The following is a 19,959-nucleotide window of genomic DNA, read 5'->3' as shown; positions in this document are numbered from 1 at the left end:
ATCACTCTGGATGAATTGCAGAGATCTACAGCTAAGGTGGGACAGACTGTCCATAGGACAACAATCAGTCGTACACTGTACAAATCTGGCCTTTATGGAAGAGTGGCAAGAAAAAAGCCATTTCTCAAAGATATCCATAAAAAAGCATTCCTTAAGGTTTGCAACAAGCCACCTGGGAGACACACCAAACATGTGGAAGAAGGTGCTCTGGTCAGATGAAACTAAAATCGAACTTTTTGGCAACAATGCCAAACGATATGTTTGGCGTAAAGGCAACACAGCTCATCACCCTGAACACACCATACCCACTGTCAAACATGGTGGTGGCAGCATCATGGTTTGGGCCTGCTTTTCTTCAGCAAGGACAGGGAAGATGGTTAAAATTGATGGGAAGATGGATGGAGCCAAATACAGGACCATTCTTGAAGAAAACCTGTTGGTGTCTGCAAAAGACCTGAGACTGGGACGGAGATTTGTCGTCCAACAAGACAATGATCCCAAACATCAAGCAAAATCTACAATGGAATGGTTCAGAAATAAATGTATCCAGGTGTTAGAATGGCCAAGTCAAAGTCCAGAGCTCAATCCAATCGAGAATCTGTGGAATGAGCTGAAAACTGCTGTTCACAAACGATCTCCATCAAACCTCACTGAGCTCGAGCTGTTTGCCAAGGAAGAATGGGCAAGAATTTCAGTCTGTCGATGTACAAAACTGATAGAGACATACCCCAAGCAACTTGCAGCTGTAATCGCAGCAAAAGGTGGCGCAACAAAGTATTAAGTTAAAGGGGCCGAATAATATTGCACGCCCCACTTTTCAGTTTTTGAATTTCCACAAAAATGTAAAATAACCAATAACTTTCGTTCAACTTCACAATTGTGTTGAACTTGTTGATTCTTCACCAAAAATTTGGTATATTTATGTTTGAAGCATGATATGAGGGAAAAGGTTGAAAAGTTCCAGGGAGCCAAATACTTTTGCAAGGCACTGTATATAATCAGTCAGCTAATATCTCTGTACAGAATACTGCATGGTATTTACATTGATTCAATGCCAAATAATGCATCCCAAATAGTAAGCTAACAACAAAAATAAAGGCAATACTAGTTATGCACCTTTATCAAAAAATTTAACGGGAATCTGTCAAAACAATCCAACTCCCTAACTGTTTATTTGGTTGTTTATTTGCATGTTTCTCTTTGAAAACTAAAGTCATCTACACCTGGCTTTTTAATTAATATGCAAATGAGGCTTAAGTGCTCAGTGTGTGTCAAAGCACTTCCCAAGGCTCTGGCTCCCCAGCCCTATACCAAAGGAAGCTCCACCTCCCTCTGGATTGCATGACTGATCACTCACTGGCTAACAAGGTCACTAAGTTGTCAGGCAGGCAGATGAAAGTGGGACTTGGCAGAGAACAAAGCCAGGGAAGCAAAGGCTTAGGAAGTGCTTTGACACACCCAGAGCATTTAAGCTTCATTTGCCTACAAGTTAAAATTCTGATTTTTATTTTATTTTTATTTTTTCTTTTGAGTCAGGGAAAAACAGATTAGGCAAGTAAGGGTGACATTTATTTTTTTAGACTGCAAGGTGACCATATAAATAGTTTGGGAGTGGAGGAAATTGATCTGACATTCATTTTAACTTGAAAGAACATGTATTAAATTAGTTTGGATCTCTATACTGCTATTTCGGAGTCCTCTGCTGAGTCATCAGCATAGAGAAGTTCTTCAGTCAATGAATTGCCATCCAAAAGAGTGTTGCTTTCACACCATGGCACTTTGTTACGTGGCATACTGTCATGTAGAAGTGGAGCACAAGCTTGTTCAGATTCACCTGCCAACTCTTCAGATGCGCTGTTCAAGATATACCTCTGTTCATCCAAATTACTGCCATGGACCTCCACAGTGACCATAGTTGTGTCAGACCTGGAGGGAGTGATTTGTACATACTTGGAATCCACATCTATGGATATGTCACTGATCTCTGGATCTTGTGTGAAAAGTTCACTGTCCTCAGGCAAACTGGTGTTGATGTAAATAACATCTTCTTTGTTCATTGCAGGAGGGAGTTCTTGGAGAAACTTCTCCAGCTTAAATTTTAGTTCAGTGAATGTAGGTCTATCGGCTGGGTCAGCTCTCCAGCAGAGGTACATCAATTCATACCTAAAGGTGGAGTAAGACAAAGACTTTTTACACTGCACAATTGTAGATTAATTTGAAGTGAAAATTGATGCAATTTATTTTACTGAGTTGAATAATGCAATGTAGCCATCAGTGGAAACAACCTGAATTTGGCAACAAACTAACAATGACAGACTTCTTCCCGAAGAAGCAGTGCGAAACGCGCGTTGGGGCAGAGGGACGCGGGGAACATCCAAGTGCACACACAGGTACTGTATGCCCTATTTTGGTTGCACTTTACTCATTCCACTTGCCAGTTCAGTAGCGCTTCATCGTATTACAGCATTCTAACAGTGCATTCTTAGGTTGCCGACATATGGTATGTTGTTACAACAGCCATTCATTACATACAGTAGGCTTAAACCACTATCACTGTGGTTTTTTCAGCTTAATCATAAGCAATTTTCATTTGTGTCTAGCATCTTTAATACCCCTTTTTTGTACCTGCAATTATTAGCTTATGTTGGGCTGCTATATTCTTAGAATAAGCTAGTGCTTCGCGGCACCCCATGGCATTGTGTCCTCCTTTTTATAACTTTGCATCTTTTGTACATATTCTTTTATATTGTTACTAGATGGCAGCCCGATTCTAAAGAATCGGGAGTCTAGAATCCATATATACTTTATTTATTCAAATGTAAGAATAATACAATTAATAAATAATAGTAAGAAAGAACAAAAATAATAGGCAGTATATGGAGAAAACACCAAACAAAAGTTCAAAATTGGTGTGAAAATCTCACTGAACCACTTCACAACTAAATATATATAGTTTTGGTAAATGGTATTATCATTTTTTTTACGAAATTCGTCAGGAGCTTGAAGAGCAACGTCACTGGGCCCGCCTCCACGCAGTAGAAACTTGCTGTGAGGTAAAAATTCAAAAATCACACCAAAATGGCGGGCGGAGTGTGTCACAGTACGGCACGTTTCTGATTGGTCGCTCGCAGCAGGCGGCAACCAATCAGACACTGGACACTGTTGACGTCACTTATCTCCGGACATTAGCTCCGGACATTAGCTCCGGACATTAGCTCCGGACATTATCTCCGCACATTAGCTCCGGACATTAGCTCCGGACATTAGCTCCGGACAAAGCCACGGAAGTTGGCACAAATTGCAGGAAGTAGTATTCTAGGCAATTAATCTCCGGACATTAGCTCCGGACATTAGCTCCGGACATTAGCTCCGGACAAAGCCACGGAAGTTGGCACAAATTGCAGGAAGTAGTATTCTAGGCAATTATATATTAGATATCAATAAAAATTATTGTTTTTAATTAGTACCCTGTGTTACTAGTAATTAATTCATTTTGGTAACACATTTTGTGATAGAGATTTAGTATTTAAAGGGGTACTCCACCCAACATGATACGGGTGTGAACACTATTGGACATAAGTGTGTGATTATATAGTACCAGAGGGAGATGACTCTGCCCTTGCGGGCTTACAGTCTACATGATAATGGGGAAGGAGAGAGTAGGTTGCAGGGTTGTGGCAGCTCCAGTGGTGGTGAGGGACAGCAGGGTCATGGTACCCAGTTATATACCATAGTTTAACTAAGAGATGGGAAAGATTGTGGATAAAGGGAAAGAGAGTGAGTAATTAAACTGAAGCAAACAAAGTCCTGAACAAGCAAAGAAATTTTTTTCATCAATTGTTGGTCATTTGCTTTCTCTTGCACTTATCATTCACTCTCAAAAGCTGCTCAAATTTGTCTACAGATCTGTCTTCAGTGAAGGCTTAAATTATACTTGCTTCTGATAGACGTCTATGATGAGTGGCCGGGGAGCTGAAGGAAGTCAGGAGCAGAGAGAGACAAAGAGAAACTACTAAGGCTTTTAGTGCAGAGGGATAATTAAAGGGATATTCCCATCTCCAAGATCCTATCCCAATACGTAGTAGGTGTAATAATAACAATAATAACAATAATAATATTATTAGCAAACACCACCAATTAGAAATTTAGTATTGTTTTTTTGATTCACCATGTCTTTTTCCTCATGTGCAGGAATACATAGTTACGACTACACCTGAGCAAATATCGTCGTATCCCTCCTTATTTGGCTCGCTAATAGATCTTACAGAATAGCTGCAGCGAGAACCTGGATACCTAGAGCGCTCCCGATAACCTGCTGTTCGGTGCCACAGCTGCATGTGTCGCGGCTGTGTGACAGTCACAACATACTGTATATGGAGAGCCTGATTATTGTTACAGTGACACAGCCGCGACGCATGCAGATCGGGAGTGATTCAGGTTCCCGCTGCAGCTATTCTGTAAGCTCTAATAGCGAGCTGAATAAGGAGGGATCCGACACTGTTCGCTCATGTCTAGTTACGATCACTAACAATTAGATAACTAGCTGTCACTTTATCAGTGGTTGTAACCATGGATACCTAAGGTCCTGCAATGCTTGAACATGAGGAAAGAGACATAGTGAATCAGAAAAACTGTACTACATTTCTAATTGGAGGAATTTGCTAATATTATTATGACACCTACTAGATATTGGGATAGGATCTTGGAGATGGGAATACCCCTTTAACAACGGAGTCATAAAATATCCAGAAATATTGTTATTTTTCATTTTCAGACATGAGAGCTTTTTCTAAAAGGTCATCTAAAAAGTGCAGTTACGCTTTAAGCCTATGTCTAGTGTTACAACTATGCTTTCTTCATTCGCTGTCACAATGCGCATAGTTGTATGTAACATCGTACCTTAACTATGAGGCTATGTGCACATGTTGAGTATTTGTTTGTAGAAATTTCTGCAAGGATTCTGTATCTCTTGGCAGGAAAAATGCTGCGGCATAAACACGTGTTTTTGGTGCATTTTTGTATGGTTTTTGCATTTGGTTTTGTACAGCAATGAATGCTTTTTTGAGCTAAATAAAGATATTTAAAAAAAAAGTTTTATAACGTAATTTCTTGGTTCAACACCATCTTTTTATGCTGATGCAGTGGCATCAGGGTAATGGGATTAGGGCATGGTGTCAGAAGTTGTCATCACACCTAACCCAAGACTAAAGGTACCTTCACACTGAGCAACTTTTTAACGATAGCGATCCGTGACGTTGCAGCGTCCTGGATAGCGATCCCATTGTGTTTGACACGCAGCAGCGATCAGGATCCTGCTGTGACATCGCTGGTCGGAGCTAGAAGGCCAGAACTTTATTTCGTCGCTGGATCACCCGCTGTCATCGCTGGATCGGCGTGTGTGACGCCGATCCAGCGATGTGTTCACTTGTAACCAGGGTAAACATCGGGTTACTAAGCGCAGGGCTGACGTCACCGCTGTGCTTTACGGCCGGCGCTCACAGTCAGTGCGGGAAGCTTACGCCGGGGGACGTGACAGACACCGGAATGTGGGTATGTTGTGTTTATTTTTTTTACATTTACAATGGTAACCAGGGTAAACATCGGGTTACTAAGCGCGGCCCTGCGCTTAGTAACCCGATGTTTACCCTGGTTACCCGGGGACTTCGGCATCGTTGGTCGCTGGAGAGCTGTCTGTGTGACAGCTCTCCAGCGACCACACAACGACTTACCAACGATCACGGCCAGGTCGTATCGCTGGTCGTGATCGTTGGTAAATCGTTTAGTGTAACGGTACCTTTAGTATTTAAAAGGTGTCTGCCCAACACCTTTATTACTAAGCCGATAAACAAATACACACACAAAGGCACACACACTTTGTTGCCAGCCTTTGTAGGAGTGTTAACAGAAAAAACATACATAAGCTGTAACAAACAGCAACTGTTTATTTTTAAGAAAAAATAAATAAAAAAAAAATTGTGTGGGGTCCCGCGTAATTTTAATAACCAGCAGAGGGAAAGGCGGTGTCTCAGAGCTAATGTTAATATTCTGGGAAGGAGCTAATAGCCATAAAGGTTCCCAGGCTATTAGTATCAGCTCACAGCTGTTTGCTTAGCCTTTACTGGCTATTTTACAGGGGGACCCCAGAAAAAATTGACATAGGGTCCCCCTATAAAATCTAACCAGCAAAGGGGATATTGGCCCCATCCCAGACTAGAAACATCAGCTCTCAGCTGCACCAGAAAAGGCGCATTTATAAGATGCGCCAAATTTGGCACTTAGCCACATCACTCTTCCCACTTGCCCTGTAGCAGTGGCAAGTGGCGTTTATATTTGTGGGGTTGATGTCCCCTTTGTATTATCAGGTGACATCAAGCCCACAGGCTAGTAATGGAGATACGTCTATAAGACGCTCCCATCACTAACCCCATAGTGATATTGTATAAAAAAACACACAACCAGAATAAAGTAATTTAATTGAAATAATGATACAGGCTCCTTTAATAAATCTTAATTAAACCATACTCACTAAACGCCTAATCCACTGACTCCAACGTTTCCTACAGCAAAAATAAAATAATAAACCACAATATTCCTCACCTGTCTGCAGAGAAGATAATCCATAATGTCCAACGACGATCCTGATGACTTTGAGAACAGTCACTGTAGTGTTAAAGCAAGTCAATGTGAAATATATGAAATATGAATAGCAATACTGCTTCTGGATATTACGAAAAAATGAGACACTTAGCACATAATTTGGCCAATTCATGCATGCCAATCAACAAGTGACAAGGTGGTTTGAGAAAACCTTGTCCATTGGTTGATGGGCATGCAAGAATTGGCCAAATTATGTGCTAAGCGTCTCATTTTTTGTAGTATCTAGAAGCAGTATTGCTATTCATATTTCATATATTTCAGTGACATGCTTTGGCACTACAGAGTGCAGCTTTTTTTGTTTATTGTATATGGAGGTAGCTGCTCCTAGTATGCACCTGTTCACATTAGCTTGGAAGTGCCAGTCAGTTTTTTGTCATTGTGAGAAAGTTCTCACACAGCGGTGCCATAAGTGAGAGCACTGGAGCCGATCAGCTGATGATTTTTGGTGAACTCTGTCACGTGTATTGCCAGCAGCTGGGTACAGCACTCCCTCTCCCGATGTCATGCTGACATCTGACAGTATGATCCTGCAGCGCTCTGACCAATGGTCTTACTGGCGGTAGCATTACGGCCGATAAGAACTACGCACCGGTGTTTCCCACGCTGTCACACAGATGGGCAACACGATAGGAAGCCAATAAAAACGTAAACAAAGACTCAGCAAATCCGCAAGCATTTTTATACCTGCGTTTTTTTGCTACGGATTTGACTGACTCAATTGAAGTCAATGGGTGAAAAATGCTGCAGAAACACAGAAAGAATTGCCATGCTGCTGAAAAAAAATGCACTACAGATCCTCAAAGGAAATTTACTAATTATGTGCACAACACTTCAGGATTGTCATTGAAATAGCTTGCATAAGGATTTCTTAGCATTTTTGGCCCATTTACGTGCCATTTACGAGCTTTATAGAAAAACAACCTCATTGCTTCATACAGTGTTTGCTTCTGGTAGTTGTACTTACAATTCATCCAAACAGTCTGCTGGTTGCTTCAGCCTGTGTCCCTCAAGTAAATAGTCATAGATTTCATGGTTCTGGACTCCTGGATATGGCGTCATCCCTCTGGTTGCAATTTCCCACATTGTGATACCAAATGCCCACTGTAGATAACAAACAGAAGGATCTGGGTGATATTTCCAGAAGAAATGAATGAAGCCTTTCACACTGAAAGGTCAGATACCAGTATCCTACTCATTCTGAGAGCAAAGATGATAGTTATTAGGAGCAACAAAAAAGGTTTTGTACAGAGGTTATATAAGAAGACAATGATGTCCGCAAATGGTCACAAACAAGAAGTTCTGCATCCACTTAGTAACATGCTATAGTCTGAGGTAAGGCTGGTTTCACACTTGCGTTTTTATCTGCAGCGTTTATACCGCAAAAAAACGCATGCGTTTTTTTCCTATGTTTAACATTAAAAATGCATGCGTTTTTTTATACGAGATTGGTCGCGTTTTTGAACGCATGCGGTTTTTTGCTGCATGCGTTCTTTTGCAGAAATGCAACATGTAGTGATTTTCAGAGGCGCATTTGGTTGCGTTAAAAACATGTGCGATTTTATAGAAAAAAAAACAGAAAACACACTGATATGCCACCCCCCACCATAAAGGTGATAAAGGGATCCTAACCCTAACCCTAAAGGGATCCTAACCCTAAAGGGATCCTAACCCTACCCCTAACCCTAGGGATCCTAACCCTAACCCTAGGGATCCTAACCCTAACCCTACCCCTAACCCCAGGGATCCTAACCCTACCCCTAACCCTAACCCTAATGGTTAGGGTTAGGATCTCTTTAGGGTTAGGGGTAGGGTTAGGATCCCTAGGGTTAGGGTTAGGGTTAGGATCCCTTTAGGGTTAGGGTTAGGATCCCTACCCCTAACCCTAACCCTAGCTTTTTCTGTTTATAGTGGGATTTCTACTTGATTTTGATGATTGGCAGCTGTCACACACTTGTCACCATGCGTTTAAAAAATGCAAACACATGAAAAAACGCATGTAAACGCGTCAAAACACCGCGTTTTTTTCACCACATCCAAAAACGCATGCGTCTAAAAAACGCAGCGTTTGCACGCGTTTACATGCGTTTTTCCACCATGCCTTTTTTTTTTTAAAACGCATGCGTTTTAAAACGCAAGTGTGAAACCAGCCTTATTTGTCAGTACAGTAATGACATCAGTGTGAATGCACCCTATTAATACAGAGAAGATGCTTGGCATTTATTGCAAGCTAGGGAAATGGATATATAGAAAAGGCCGGAGCAAGCCGTACCCCTCCCCCCACGGCGTAGGCGAAGGCCTGCATGACAATGGGGGGAGAGGGGTAGGAATTATGGTAATGAGCGGGGGGGAAGGTTCTGGCCTGAGGGGGTTTATGGGAAGATAGGGGAGGGATCTGTCCCTTCCCGCTCTTTGAGGATTGCGAGCAGTACCGCCCTCCCGCCCTTATTGTTGGTTACTAAAGGGGGGTTCTGTTAGGTTTTGATCGTTAAATGGGAAGGTTGTTTTTCTTTGGGTCATTGTGGCCGTGGCGGCTGGGGGGAGTCCTGGGAGTTGGTAAAAATTGGTTTTGGGGATCCATTTTGGCATATGGCTCCTCTGTTTTGGTGTTGGTATCTTTTGAATCTGGTGAATGGTGGTTAGGGAGTTCCGGCAGGGGTGGCCGGATCTCCTGGGATTTTTTACCGTGAACAGTGAACCCTCGTTTGGGTTTTTTGGTGCTCCCGAGCCAGGGTTTTGTACGGCTGGGAGTAAAGTTGGTGTTATGTACGTTCACGGTATGGGTTGTCAATCACCAGATTCTTGGGGCTCCTAGGACTCCTTCTAGCCTTTAAAATGTTATTATTGCTTTGTTATCAATGTATTTATTGTTATATGTTTTAATAAAAAGGCTACTGTGGCCTATATCATTCCAAAGAATTACAGTGGTCGTGTTTTTATTGGGTATAGGAATGATAGCTATTGGGCCACGGGTGGGGAAAGAGGGTTGGGGGTGGGTTACCGTTAAAGACTACACCGTCGACAATACCAGGGTCAGGTAAGTAATTGGATGAAGATATTGCAGTATAACAGATAATAATCATACTGTACAACTTTCTGCTAATGACAGCTCATGCAAAATAGAGAATAATCCGGCACTCATGGATGGATAAAGAAAATGTAATGGTGTTGTCATGTATTATACAGTGACTTTCACCACAAGTACCTGACTGTACAAGATGCTGACAAGTATCCACAAGTTCCTGTGCCTTAAGGCAATTGCCAGGTGGGACTCAGGACCACCACAATTATAGCCGCAGCAACTTGCGGATACTCGTGAGCATCTTACACACAGTCACGCATTTCTGATGAAGGACAAGTAGGCCAAATTGTCACATGATTACACACTGTATACATGACAACACAATTACCTTGTCTAAAGGTACCGTCACATTTAACGACGCTGCAGCGATCTAGACAACGATCCCGATCGCTGCAGCGTCGCTGTTTGGTCGCTGGAGAGCTGTCACACAGACAGCTCTCCAGCGACCAACGATGCCGATCCCCGGGTAACCAGGGTAAACATCGGCCGCGCTTAGTAACCCGATGTTTACCCTGGTTACCAGCGTAAATGTAAAAAAAAACCAAACACTACATACTTACATTCCGGTGTCTGTCCCCCGGCGCTGTGCTTTCCTGCACTGTCAGCGCCGGCCAGCCGTAAAGCAGAGCGGTGACGTCACCGCTGTGCTTTACGGCTGGCCGGCGCTCACAGCCAGTGCAGGAAAGCACAGCGCCGGGGGACAGACACCGGAATGTAAGTATGTAGTGTTTGGTTTTTTTTTACATTTACGCTGGTAACCAGGGTAAACATTGGGTTACTAAGCGGCCCTGTGCTTAGTAACCCAATGTTTACCCTGGTTACCAGTGAAGACATCGCTGAATCGGCGTCACACACGCCGATTCAGCAATGTCTCAGGGAGGTCCAGGGACGAAATAAAGTTCTGGACTTTCTGCGCCGACCAACGATGGCACAGCAGGATCCTGATCGCTGCTGCGTGTCAAACTCAATGATATCGCTAGCCAGGACGCTGCAACGTCACGGATCGCTAGCAATATCATTAAGTGTGACGGTACCTTAATGCTTACAAGAATGACGGATTCTGCTCTATTTTGAAATTTATGGGGTTGCATCCTATCTGAGCACCAAAAATCTCTAGAAGTACCACATCTCCAGTACACATGTCATGCAATGCCATACATTTACATATATTATACTAAAAAAACTCTACTCCCATTCATACATTGCTTTTCTAGGATCACTTAGTATTGAAAATTTCAACTGACTACAGAAAAAAGAAACAGTGACACATACCTAACAGGCTACTGAGGATTTGTGAAGGTTTCCCTGTTGTACACAGTGAAGATGTCATCGACGATGTATTGTATGTATAAATATACTGGTCATGTAAGGCAGCAAGTGAGCAGTTAGTTCTTGAAAATGATGTGTTGGAAGTAGGGAAAATGGACAAGTGTACGGATCTGTCTCTGCTATAAGAGTGTAGAGTAGAGCAGGGGTCCCCAACTCCAGTCCTCAAGGCCCACCAACATGTCATGTTTTCAGGATTTCCTTAGTCTTGCCCAGGTAATAATTGCATCACCTGTGCAATGCAAAGGAAATCCTGAAAACATGACCTGTTGGTGGGCCTTGAGGACTGGAGTTGGGGACAGCTGGAGTAGAGGATACCTTCTAATAGAGTTATGGTGCCTTTTGGTCTTATCTTCTTATATTGACTTGTTATATCTTACAATTGCATTGTAAGGCTATGTTCACATGCATTTTTTCCTGCAGGCAAAACCTGCTTTATTGGCAGTAAATAAACTTCTTACAAAAAACAGGCTTTTTATTGCTGCATTTTTGTTGTCTCCTGTGCATGTTAATAAAGTTTAGTGGCCCTCAAAAAAGCATAATTTACTTCCTTAGATTGTTTTGCACCAAAAATGCAGCAAAAACTGATACCTGCGTTTTTTGCTGCGTTTTTGCACTACCCATTTTTTCCTATAGGTGAAAAAGTGCTTCAAATACACAGAAAAAAGGCTGAAAGAAGTGACATGCAGCAGTTTGCATAATCAGTCAGGCAAAAAAAAAACAATGTGTGCATGAGATTTCTGAAATGATCTCTGACCTTTCCCGGCGCCTGCGCACTGCAGTACTTTGCTCTGCCCTCAACAGGGCAGACAAAGTACACCTGTGCCGGAGCCGCAGCGTGAAGACAAGAAGATGACGTCATCTGATGAATATAGGAGGCGCCGAACCGGACCGCGACATCCATCGGACCTGAAAGGAACCGGGACTGCCCCTGGGTGAGTATAATCTAACCTCTTTTTCTCATCTTTCAGGTTACATCGCGGGCTTATCTACAGCATTACAGAATGCTGTAGATAAGCCCCTGATGCCGGTGGGCTTAGCTCACCTTCGATATTGGGGGTGACAGGTTCCCTTTAAATACAGTACATTTTGTATATGGTATGTGCCCTTCATTACACTACTGCCTAGCCACGATTATATGCTGTATATGTTGTATATGTGCCCTTCTTTATACTATTTTCTCTCCACTCTCACATGCTGTATATTTTTTATATGCGCCCTTCATTATACTACTGTCATACTACTGCATGAGGTATATTTTGTATACTATACATCTATCTATATACTGTAGGACATTGTTACTATTTCAGCTATGTAAATTAATGAGGCTATCCCAGTACATCACTGTGCCCCAGACCTACATCAGAGTTTAACTAATAACATACTGTATTTGTCCATAGAAGCCTGTCTCCCTTTTGTGTGAACATCGTGTTTGATGAGTTATTTTATTCGCTTATATAGCGCCATTAATTCAACAGCTTTGCCCTATTTGTTTTGTAGCAAATATAATTGATATTTTTAAAGCATTGGCCTACTCTGGGGGTCTTGTGTCAAGTTTTTGTAGCAGATTTTATACGGTATGTGTTTTGAAGTAGCCCTCAATTTGAGGAGGTTTAGTTTAGGTTGTCACGTGTTGAGATCTGAGCAACTTTCACAAGGGCCAAATTGTGATGGAGATGCTCAGACAAGCAAGTCTTCTGGTGTTCCTGATTTGCTGTTAGTATCTTCAAAAAATGCTCGAAAGAAGGACAGCAGGTAAACCCAAGACAGGGTCTTGAGACGAGAAGAGATGGCACCATGATGTTCTAAGAAGCAGGCAACCTGGAAGAAGTAGTGTGATGTTTTGGGCAATGTTCTGCAAGGAAACCTTGTATTCTGGCATTCATATGGATGTTAACTTCCCAGTATCAGTCAACCCCATGACATCTTTCACAAATCTTATGGAGTCTATGCCTTTGTGGGTTAAAGCTGTTTTTGTAGCACAATTAGGAGCAACACAATGGTTTTATTGTTTTGGCTGATCGGTGGATATATACAGAGTATGTAGACAACCAGATTGACAGACATCATATAAACTGAAAGGTAAATATGTAGGTTTGTATTTATGTAAATTCTTATGAAAATTGCGCATCAAATGAGTAAGAGCACATTCTTTATAATTATTATAGTGCTGATCAGGGCCGCCATCAGGGCATTACTGCCCTTACTACTGTATGGGGCCCGATGAACACTAGCAAAAAGGGAGGCCCGGATGTGCTGGAAGCCAGAGCCATCCTCCCTTGCTACTGCGGGCCCCAGGCGCAATAGTTCACGGCCGCTGCAAACCAGATACATAACACTACGGTGATTTAAAGATACACCTACAGTGTTGTTAGTGCATCCGGCAGCCAGATATCGGTGCTGTACCTTTAAGCAGCATGCCCATGTGCATCATGGTCCTGATTCCGGTCATGTGACACGCTGCGCGCTCTTCTTCATTCTGGAGCATGTCATGTTTGTGGGAGACAGGAGACACTGAAGTCATCGGCGAGCAGGCAGAGGAGGCTGGCAGTGTGTGAGGACTCGGAGGAGGCTGCAGAGGGGAGTGAGGTAAGTGAGGAGATGGGAATCTGCTGAAGTAAGGAGATGGGAATCTGCTGAAGTGAGGAGATGGGAATCTGCTGAAGTGAGTGAGGAGATGGGAGGCTGCTGAAGTGAGTGAGGAGATGGGAGGCTGCTGAAGGGGGGAGATGGGAGGCTGCTGAAGAGAGGAGATGGGAGGCTGCTGAAGAGAGGAGATGGGAGGCTGCCGAAGAGATGAGATGGGAGGCTGCCGAAGAGAGGAGATGGGAGGCTGCTGAAGAGAGGAGATGGGAGGCTGCTCAAGGGAGGAGATGGGAGACTGCTGAAGGGAGGAGATGGGAGGCTGCTGAAGGGAGGAGAGGGGAGGCTGTTGATGGGAGGAGATGGGAGGCTGCTGAAGAGAGGATATGGGAGGCTGCTGAAGGGAGGAGATGGGAGGCTGTTGATGGGAGGAGATGGGAGGCTGCTGAAGGGAGGAGATGGGAAGCTGCTGAAGAGAGGAGATGGGAGGCTGCTGAAGGAAGGAGATGGGAGGCTGCTGAAGGAAGGAGATGGGAAGATGCTGAAGAGAGGAGATGGGAGGCTGCTGAAAGGAGGAGATGGGAGGCTGCTGAAAGGAGGAGATGGGAGGCTGCTGAAATGAGGAGATGGGAGGCTGCTGAAGCGAGGAGAGGGGAGGCTGCTGAAGCGAGGAGATGGGAGGCTGCTGAAGGAAGGAGATGGGAGGCTGCTGAAGGAAGGAGATGGGAAGATGCTGAAGAGAGGAGATGGGAGGCTGCTGAAAGGAGGAGATGGGAGGCTGCTGAAAGGAGGAGATGGGAGGCTGCTGAAGGGAGGAGTTGGGAGGCTGCTGAAGGGAGGAGATGGGAGGCTGCTGAAGAGAGGAGATGGGAGGCTGCTGAAGGGAGGAGATGGGAGGCTGCTGAAGTGAGCGTGGAGAGGGGAGGCTGTTGAAGTGAGCGTGGAGAGGGGAGGCTGCTGAAGTGAGCGAGGAGAGGGGAGGCTGTTGAAGTGAGCATGGAGAGGGGAGGCTGCTGAAGTGAGCGAGGAGAGGGGAGGCTGCTGAAGTGAGCAAAGAGAGGGGAGGCTGCTGCTGAAGTGAGCGAGGAGAGGGGAAGCTGATGAAGTGAGCGAGGAGAAGGGAGGCTGCTGAAGTGAGCGAGGAGAGGGGAGGCTGCTGAAGTGAGTTTTTGAGAAAAAAAAATCAAAAACGGCAGAATTACTTTTTTTGGTCGCTGCAAAATTGCATTGAAATGCAATAATGGGCGATAAAAAGATCACATCTACACCAAGATGGTATCAATAAAAACGCCAGATCAGCGTGCAAAACATAAGCCGTCACCCAGGTCCAGATCACAAAAAAATGGAAAACGTTACAGGTCTCAGAAAACGGCAACTTTTTTTTTCTCTTTTGACAAATTTTGGATTTTTTTTCACCACATAAATAAAAAAAGAACTTATTCATGTTAGGTATCTACGAACTCGTAATGACCGGGAGAATCATAACGGTAAGTCAGTTTTAGCATTAGGGGAACACGATAATGAAAACGAACAAAAACATTTGTAGAATTCCATTTTCTTTGCAATTTCACCGCACTTTGAATTTTGTTCCCATTTTCCAGCACACTATTTGGTAAAACCAATCATGTAATTCAAAAGCTCAGCTCATCCTGCAATAAACAAGCCCTCACATGGCTATATTGATGGAAAAATAAAAAGTGGGTATATACAGTTAGGTCCATATATATTTGGACAGAGACAACATTTTTCTAATTTTGGTTATAGACATTACCACAATGAATTTTAAACAAAACAATTCAGATGCAGTTGAAGTTCAGACTTTCAGCTTTCATTTGAGGGTATCCACATTAAAATTGGATGAAGGGTTTAGGAGTTTCAGCTCTTTAAGATGTGCCACCCTGTTTTTAAAGGGACCAAAAGTAATTGGACAATTGACTCCAAGGCTATTTCATGGACACGTGTGGGCAATCCCTTCGTTATGTCATTCTCAATTAAGCAGATAAAAGGCCTGGAGTTGATTTGAGGTGTGGTGCTTGAATTTGGAAGGTTTTGCTGTGAAGTAAACATGCGGTCAAAGGAGCTCTCCATGCAGGTGAAACAAGCCATCCTTAAGCTGCGAAAATAGAAAAAAAAAACATCTGAGAAATTGCTACAATATTAGGAGTGTCAAAATCTACAGTTTGGTACATCCTGAAAAAGAAAGAAAGCACTGGTGAACTCATCAATGCAAAAAGACCTGGACGCCCACGTTAGACAACAGTGGTGGATGATCACAGAATAATCTCCATGGTGAAGAGAAACCCCGTCACAACAGCCAACCAAGTGAACAACACTCTCCAGGAGGTCGGCGTATCAATATCCAAATCTAGCATAAAGAGAAGACTGCATGAAAGTAAATACAGAGGGTTCACTGCACGGTGCAAGCCACTCATAAGCATCAAGAATAAAAAGGCTAGACTGGACTTTGCTAAAAAAACATCTAAAAAAGCCAGCACAGTTCTGGAAGAACATTCTTTGGACAGATGAAACCAAGATCAACCTCTAAGAGAATGATGGAAAGAGAAAAGTATGGCAAAGGCGTGGTACAACTCATGATCCCAAGCATACCACATCATCTGTAAAACACGGCGGAGGCAGTGTGATGGCTTGGGAATGCATGGCTGCCAGTGGCACTGGGTCACTAGTGTTTATTGATGATGTGACACAGGACAGAAGCAGCCGAATTAATTCTGAGGTATTCAGAGCCATACTGTGTGCTCAGATCCAACCATATGCAGCCAAAGTGATTGGTCGTCGTTTCATACTACAAATGGACAATGACCCAAAACATAAAGCTAAAGCAACCCAGGAGTTTATTAAAGCAAAGAAGTGGAATATTCTTGAATGGCCAAGTCAGTCACCTGATCTCAACCCAAATGAGCAGCATTTCACTTGTTAAAGACTAAACTTCAGACAGAAAGGCCCACAAACAAACAGCAACTGAAAACCACCGCAGTGAAGGCCTGGCAGAGCATCAAAAAGGAGCAAACACAGCGCCTGGTGATGTCCATGAGTTCAAGACTTCAGGCAGTCATTGCCAACAAAGGGATTTCAACCAAGTACTAAAAATGAACATTTTATTTAAAATTATTTGAATCTGTCCAATTACTTTTGGTCCCTTTAAAAACAGGGTGGCACACGTTAAGGAGCTGAAACACTTAAACCCTTCATCCAATTTTAATGTGGATACCCTCAAATGAACGCTGAAAGTCTGAACTTCAACTGCATATGATTTCTTTTGTTTAAAATTCATTTTGGTGATGTCTATAACCAAAATTAGAAAAATTTTGTCTCTGTCCAAATATATATGGACCTAACTGTATGATTGAGAAACACCTTTATTTGGGAAATTGGTCTGCACTCGCACTGCAGTGCGCAGACTGGGCGCCGATCTCCTGGCCCACATCCTCATACATGCTGTGAGGCTGCTGAGTTCTAGTCAGGAGACCCGCGGCCCGTCCATGCACTGTGGTCCGAGCGCAGACCGATATCCACCGACAGCTTCCATAAATGTACAGATACAGAATACAATAATCTGCAATACAGATTATAAAAAAAAGTCACAATCCGGTTTCAATTATTTAAAAAAAAATGTATGTGACTCATTCCCTTAAAGAAAAAGAAAAATATACCTAATAAGAATATTGGGTATTTTAACAAGTGTTTAATAGGTTAGAGTAGAGTAGGGCGCGGCCAAAAGAGTCTACCTTGTTGTGGTGGCGGCTTAAGAAATCTTTTGGCCAGAACAAAAGCTGAAGGCTACATATATGATCTGGGAACTGTTAATGTGTGATTGGTGAAAACGTGGTGCAGAAGTGGAGATTTTGCAAGAATGGGCAATGGGACTGTGGAAGATTGGAGGGGTGGAGGCGGAGCTGGAGTAGAGCCTGGGCGGAGTCTCAAGGGGGCCCAAAAATGTTTACAGTATGGGGCCCTGAAATAGTTTCAGCCCTGGTGCTGATTGAAGACTCTCACAGCCCTTTTGTGTTATGTGAGAATATCCCATAAGGGAACAGTTTAGATAATGATCTCAGATATAAAACACCATGTCCCTTTTATATTTTTCTGGAACAAGTAGTAGTTTACATTTACATCAAACGCCAAAGAACTTTTGTATCCGGGAACCTAAAGTCTATTTACTCTACTTGCCAACAAACTATTGACATAGTTAGAAATTTGTCATTTTAACCATGAATACTATGAAAGAATCTTTATAACTACTTTACCTTAATTGTACATGATACAGCCTGGTTCAGAGCTGCATTTGCAATTCTGCTTTTAGGCTTTGAAATTAGCTTACAAACTTCTAAAACACACCCAAGTTCCTATAGTACAATAGGACACTAATTTTAATGTGCAGAGCCTACTGCAGGATTATATTGATCTAATACGGGCTGATGGTATCTTTGAACTCTAAAGTCTGCAATTGTGAATACATCTTTGGCTATTTTATGAGCTGTAATTAATGACTGGTTTAAAGTGGTTGCCCAGGACTTAGAACTTTATTATCTATTCTTAGGCCATCAATACAGTGCCTTGAAAAAGTATTCATACCATGTGAAAAAAGAGTTCACGTGGTATGAATACTTTTTCAAGTATTTCACTGTATATACAGTTTGCCCACTGACAAAGACATGAACAATCTATAATTTTAAGGGTTAATTTTAGAATTGAGAGATAGAATATCAAAAATAAAATCCAGAAAATCACATTGTATAAATTATATAAATTTATTTGCATTTTGCAGTGAGAAATAAGTATTTGACCCCCTACCAACCAATAAGAGATCTGGCTCCTACAGACCAGTTAGATGCTCCTAATCAACTCGTTACCTGCATTAACCCCTTCACCTCGAAGCCTGTTTTCAACTTCCTGACCAGGCCATTTTTTTTTCGCATTTTGACTTTTTGAACGCAAAATTGGCAGGAATTGAGAGCGGACACCAGGTCGCGTTTGAAAATCCCCTGATGTGCCTAAACATTGGAAAAGCCCCACAAGTGACTGCATTTTAGAAACTTGACCCTTTAAGAAACTTATGTAGCTTTGTGATGAGCACATTGAACCCATTAGTGCTTCACAGACGTTTATAACGTAGAGCCGTGAAATTAAAAAAATCTAATTTTTTTCTACAAAAATTATATTTTAGCAACGATTTTTTTATTTTCACAAGTGTAAAAGGAGAAAATGGTTGACTAAAGTTGTTGAGCAATTTCTCCTGAGTATGCAGATACCCCATATGTGGGGGAAAACCACTGTTTGGGTGCACGGCAGGGCTCCGAAGGGAAGGAGCACCTTTTGACTTTTTGAATGCAAAATTGGCTAGAATTGAGAGCGGACGCCAGGTCACGTTTGAAGAGCCCCTGATGTGCCTAAACATTGGAAAAGCCCCACAAGTGACCACATTTTGGAAACTAGACCCCCTAAGGAATTTATCTAAATGTGTGGTGAGAACTTTGAACCCCCAGGTGCTTCACAGAAGTTTATAATGTAGAGCCGTGAAAATTAAAAAAAAAAAAAATTTCCACAAAAATGATTTTAGCAACTATTTTTTTATTTTCTCAACGGTAACAGGAGAAAATAGAAGACTAAAGTTGTTGCGCATTTTCTCCTGAGTACTCCGATACTCCATATGTGGGGGAAAACCACTGTTTGGGTGCACGGCAGGGCTTGGAAGGGAAGGAGTGACGTTTTGGATTGCAGACTTTGATGGAATGGTCTGTGGGTGTCATGTTGCATTTGCAAGGCCACTGATGTGCCTAAACAGTGGAAATCTTGAACAAGTGACCCCATTTTGGAAACTAGACCTCCCAAGGAATTTATTTAGCTATGTGCTGAGCACCATGAACCTTCAAATGCCTCACAGAAAATTATAACGTCGGCTTGTGAAAATAAAAAAAACACAATTTTTTCCACAAAAAAGTATATTTAAGCCCCAATTTTTTATTTTTACAAGGGTAACAGGAGAAAATAGACCACTATAGTTGTTGCGCATTTTCTCCTGAGTACGCCGATACCCCATATGTGGGGAAAACCAGTGTTTGTGCGCACGGCAGGGCTCAGAATAGAAGGAGTGAAGTTTTGGATTGCAGACTTTGATGGAATGGTCTGCGGACACCATGTTGCGTTTGCAGAGCCTCTGATGTGCCTTAACAGTGGAAATCCTCCACAAGTGACCCTATTTTGGAAACTAGACCCCTGAAGGAATTTATCAAGAGGAATAGTTTTATAGCAATTATTATAATGCTTTTTGTTTTACTGTTTATGAATTTATAATG

At 42.6% G+C, this 19,959-nt stretch overlaps 1 protein-coding gene across 2 annotated transcripts in view; it reads right to left on the bottom strand.

Annotated features, from left to right (window-relative positions):
- Window positions 1-1,529: 1,529 nt before the first annotated feature.
- The window catches only part of MERTK (MER proto-oncogene, tyrosine kinase), a 238,387-nt gene continuing 219,957 nt past the window's right edge, over window positions 1,530-19,959 (bottom strand). For both annotated transcript variants that reach the window (XM_069769212.1, XM_069769214.1), the window contains exons 18-19: window positions 7,622-7,758; window positions 1,530-2,163 (exon numbers count right to left, since the gene is read on the bottom strand). In XM_069769212.1, the coding sequence (XP_069625313.1) occupies window positions 1,677-2,163; window positions 7,622-7,758 (624 nt within the window). In that variant the 3' untranslated portion in view covers window positions 1,530-1,676. The remainder of the gene's footprint in view (window positions 2,164-7,621; window positions 7,759-19,959) is intronic.

Source organism: Ranitomeya imitator, chromosome 5 (genome assembly GCF_032444005.1).
Source record: "Ranitomeya imitator isolate aRanImi1 chromosome 5, aRanImi1.pri, whole genome shotgun sequence".
Taxonomy (NCBI): Eukaryota; Metazoa; Chordata; class Amphibia; order Anura; family Dendrobatidae; genus Ranitomeya; species Ranitomeya imitator.
This window is presented reverse-complemented; position numbering and strand designations above follow the sequence as displayed.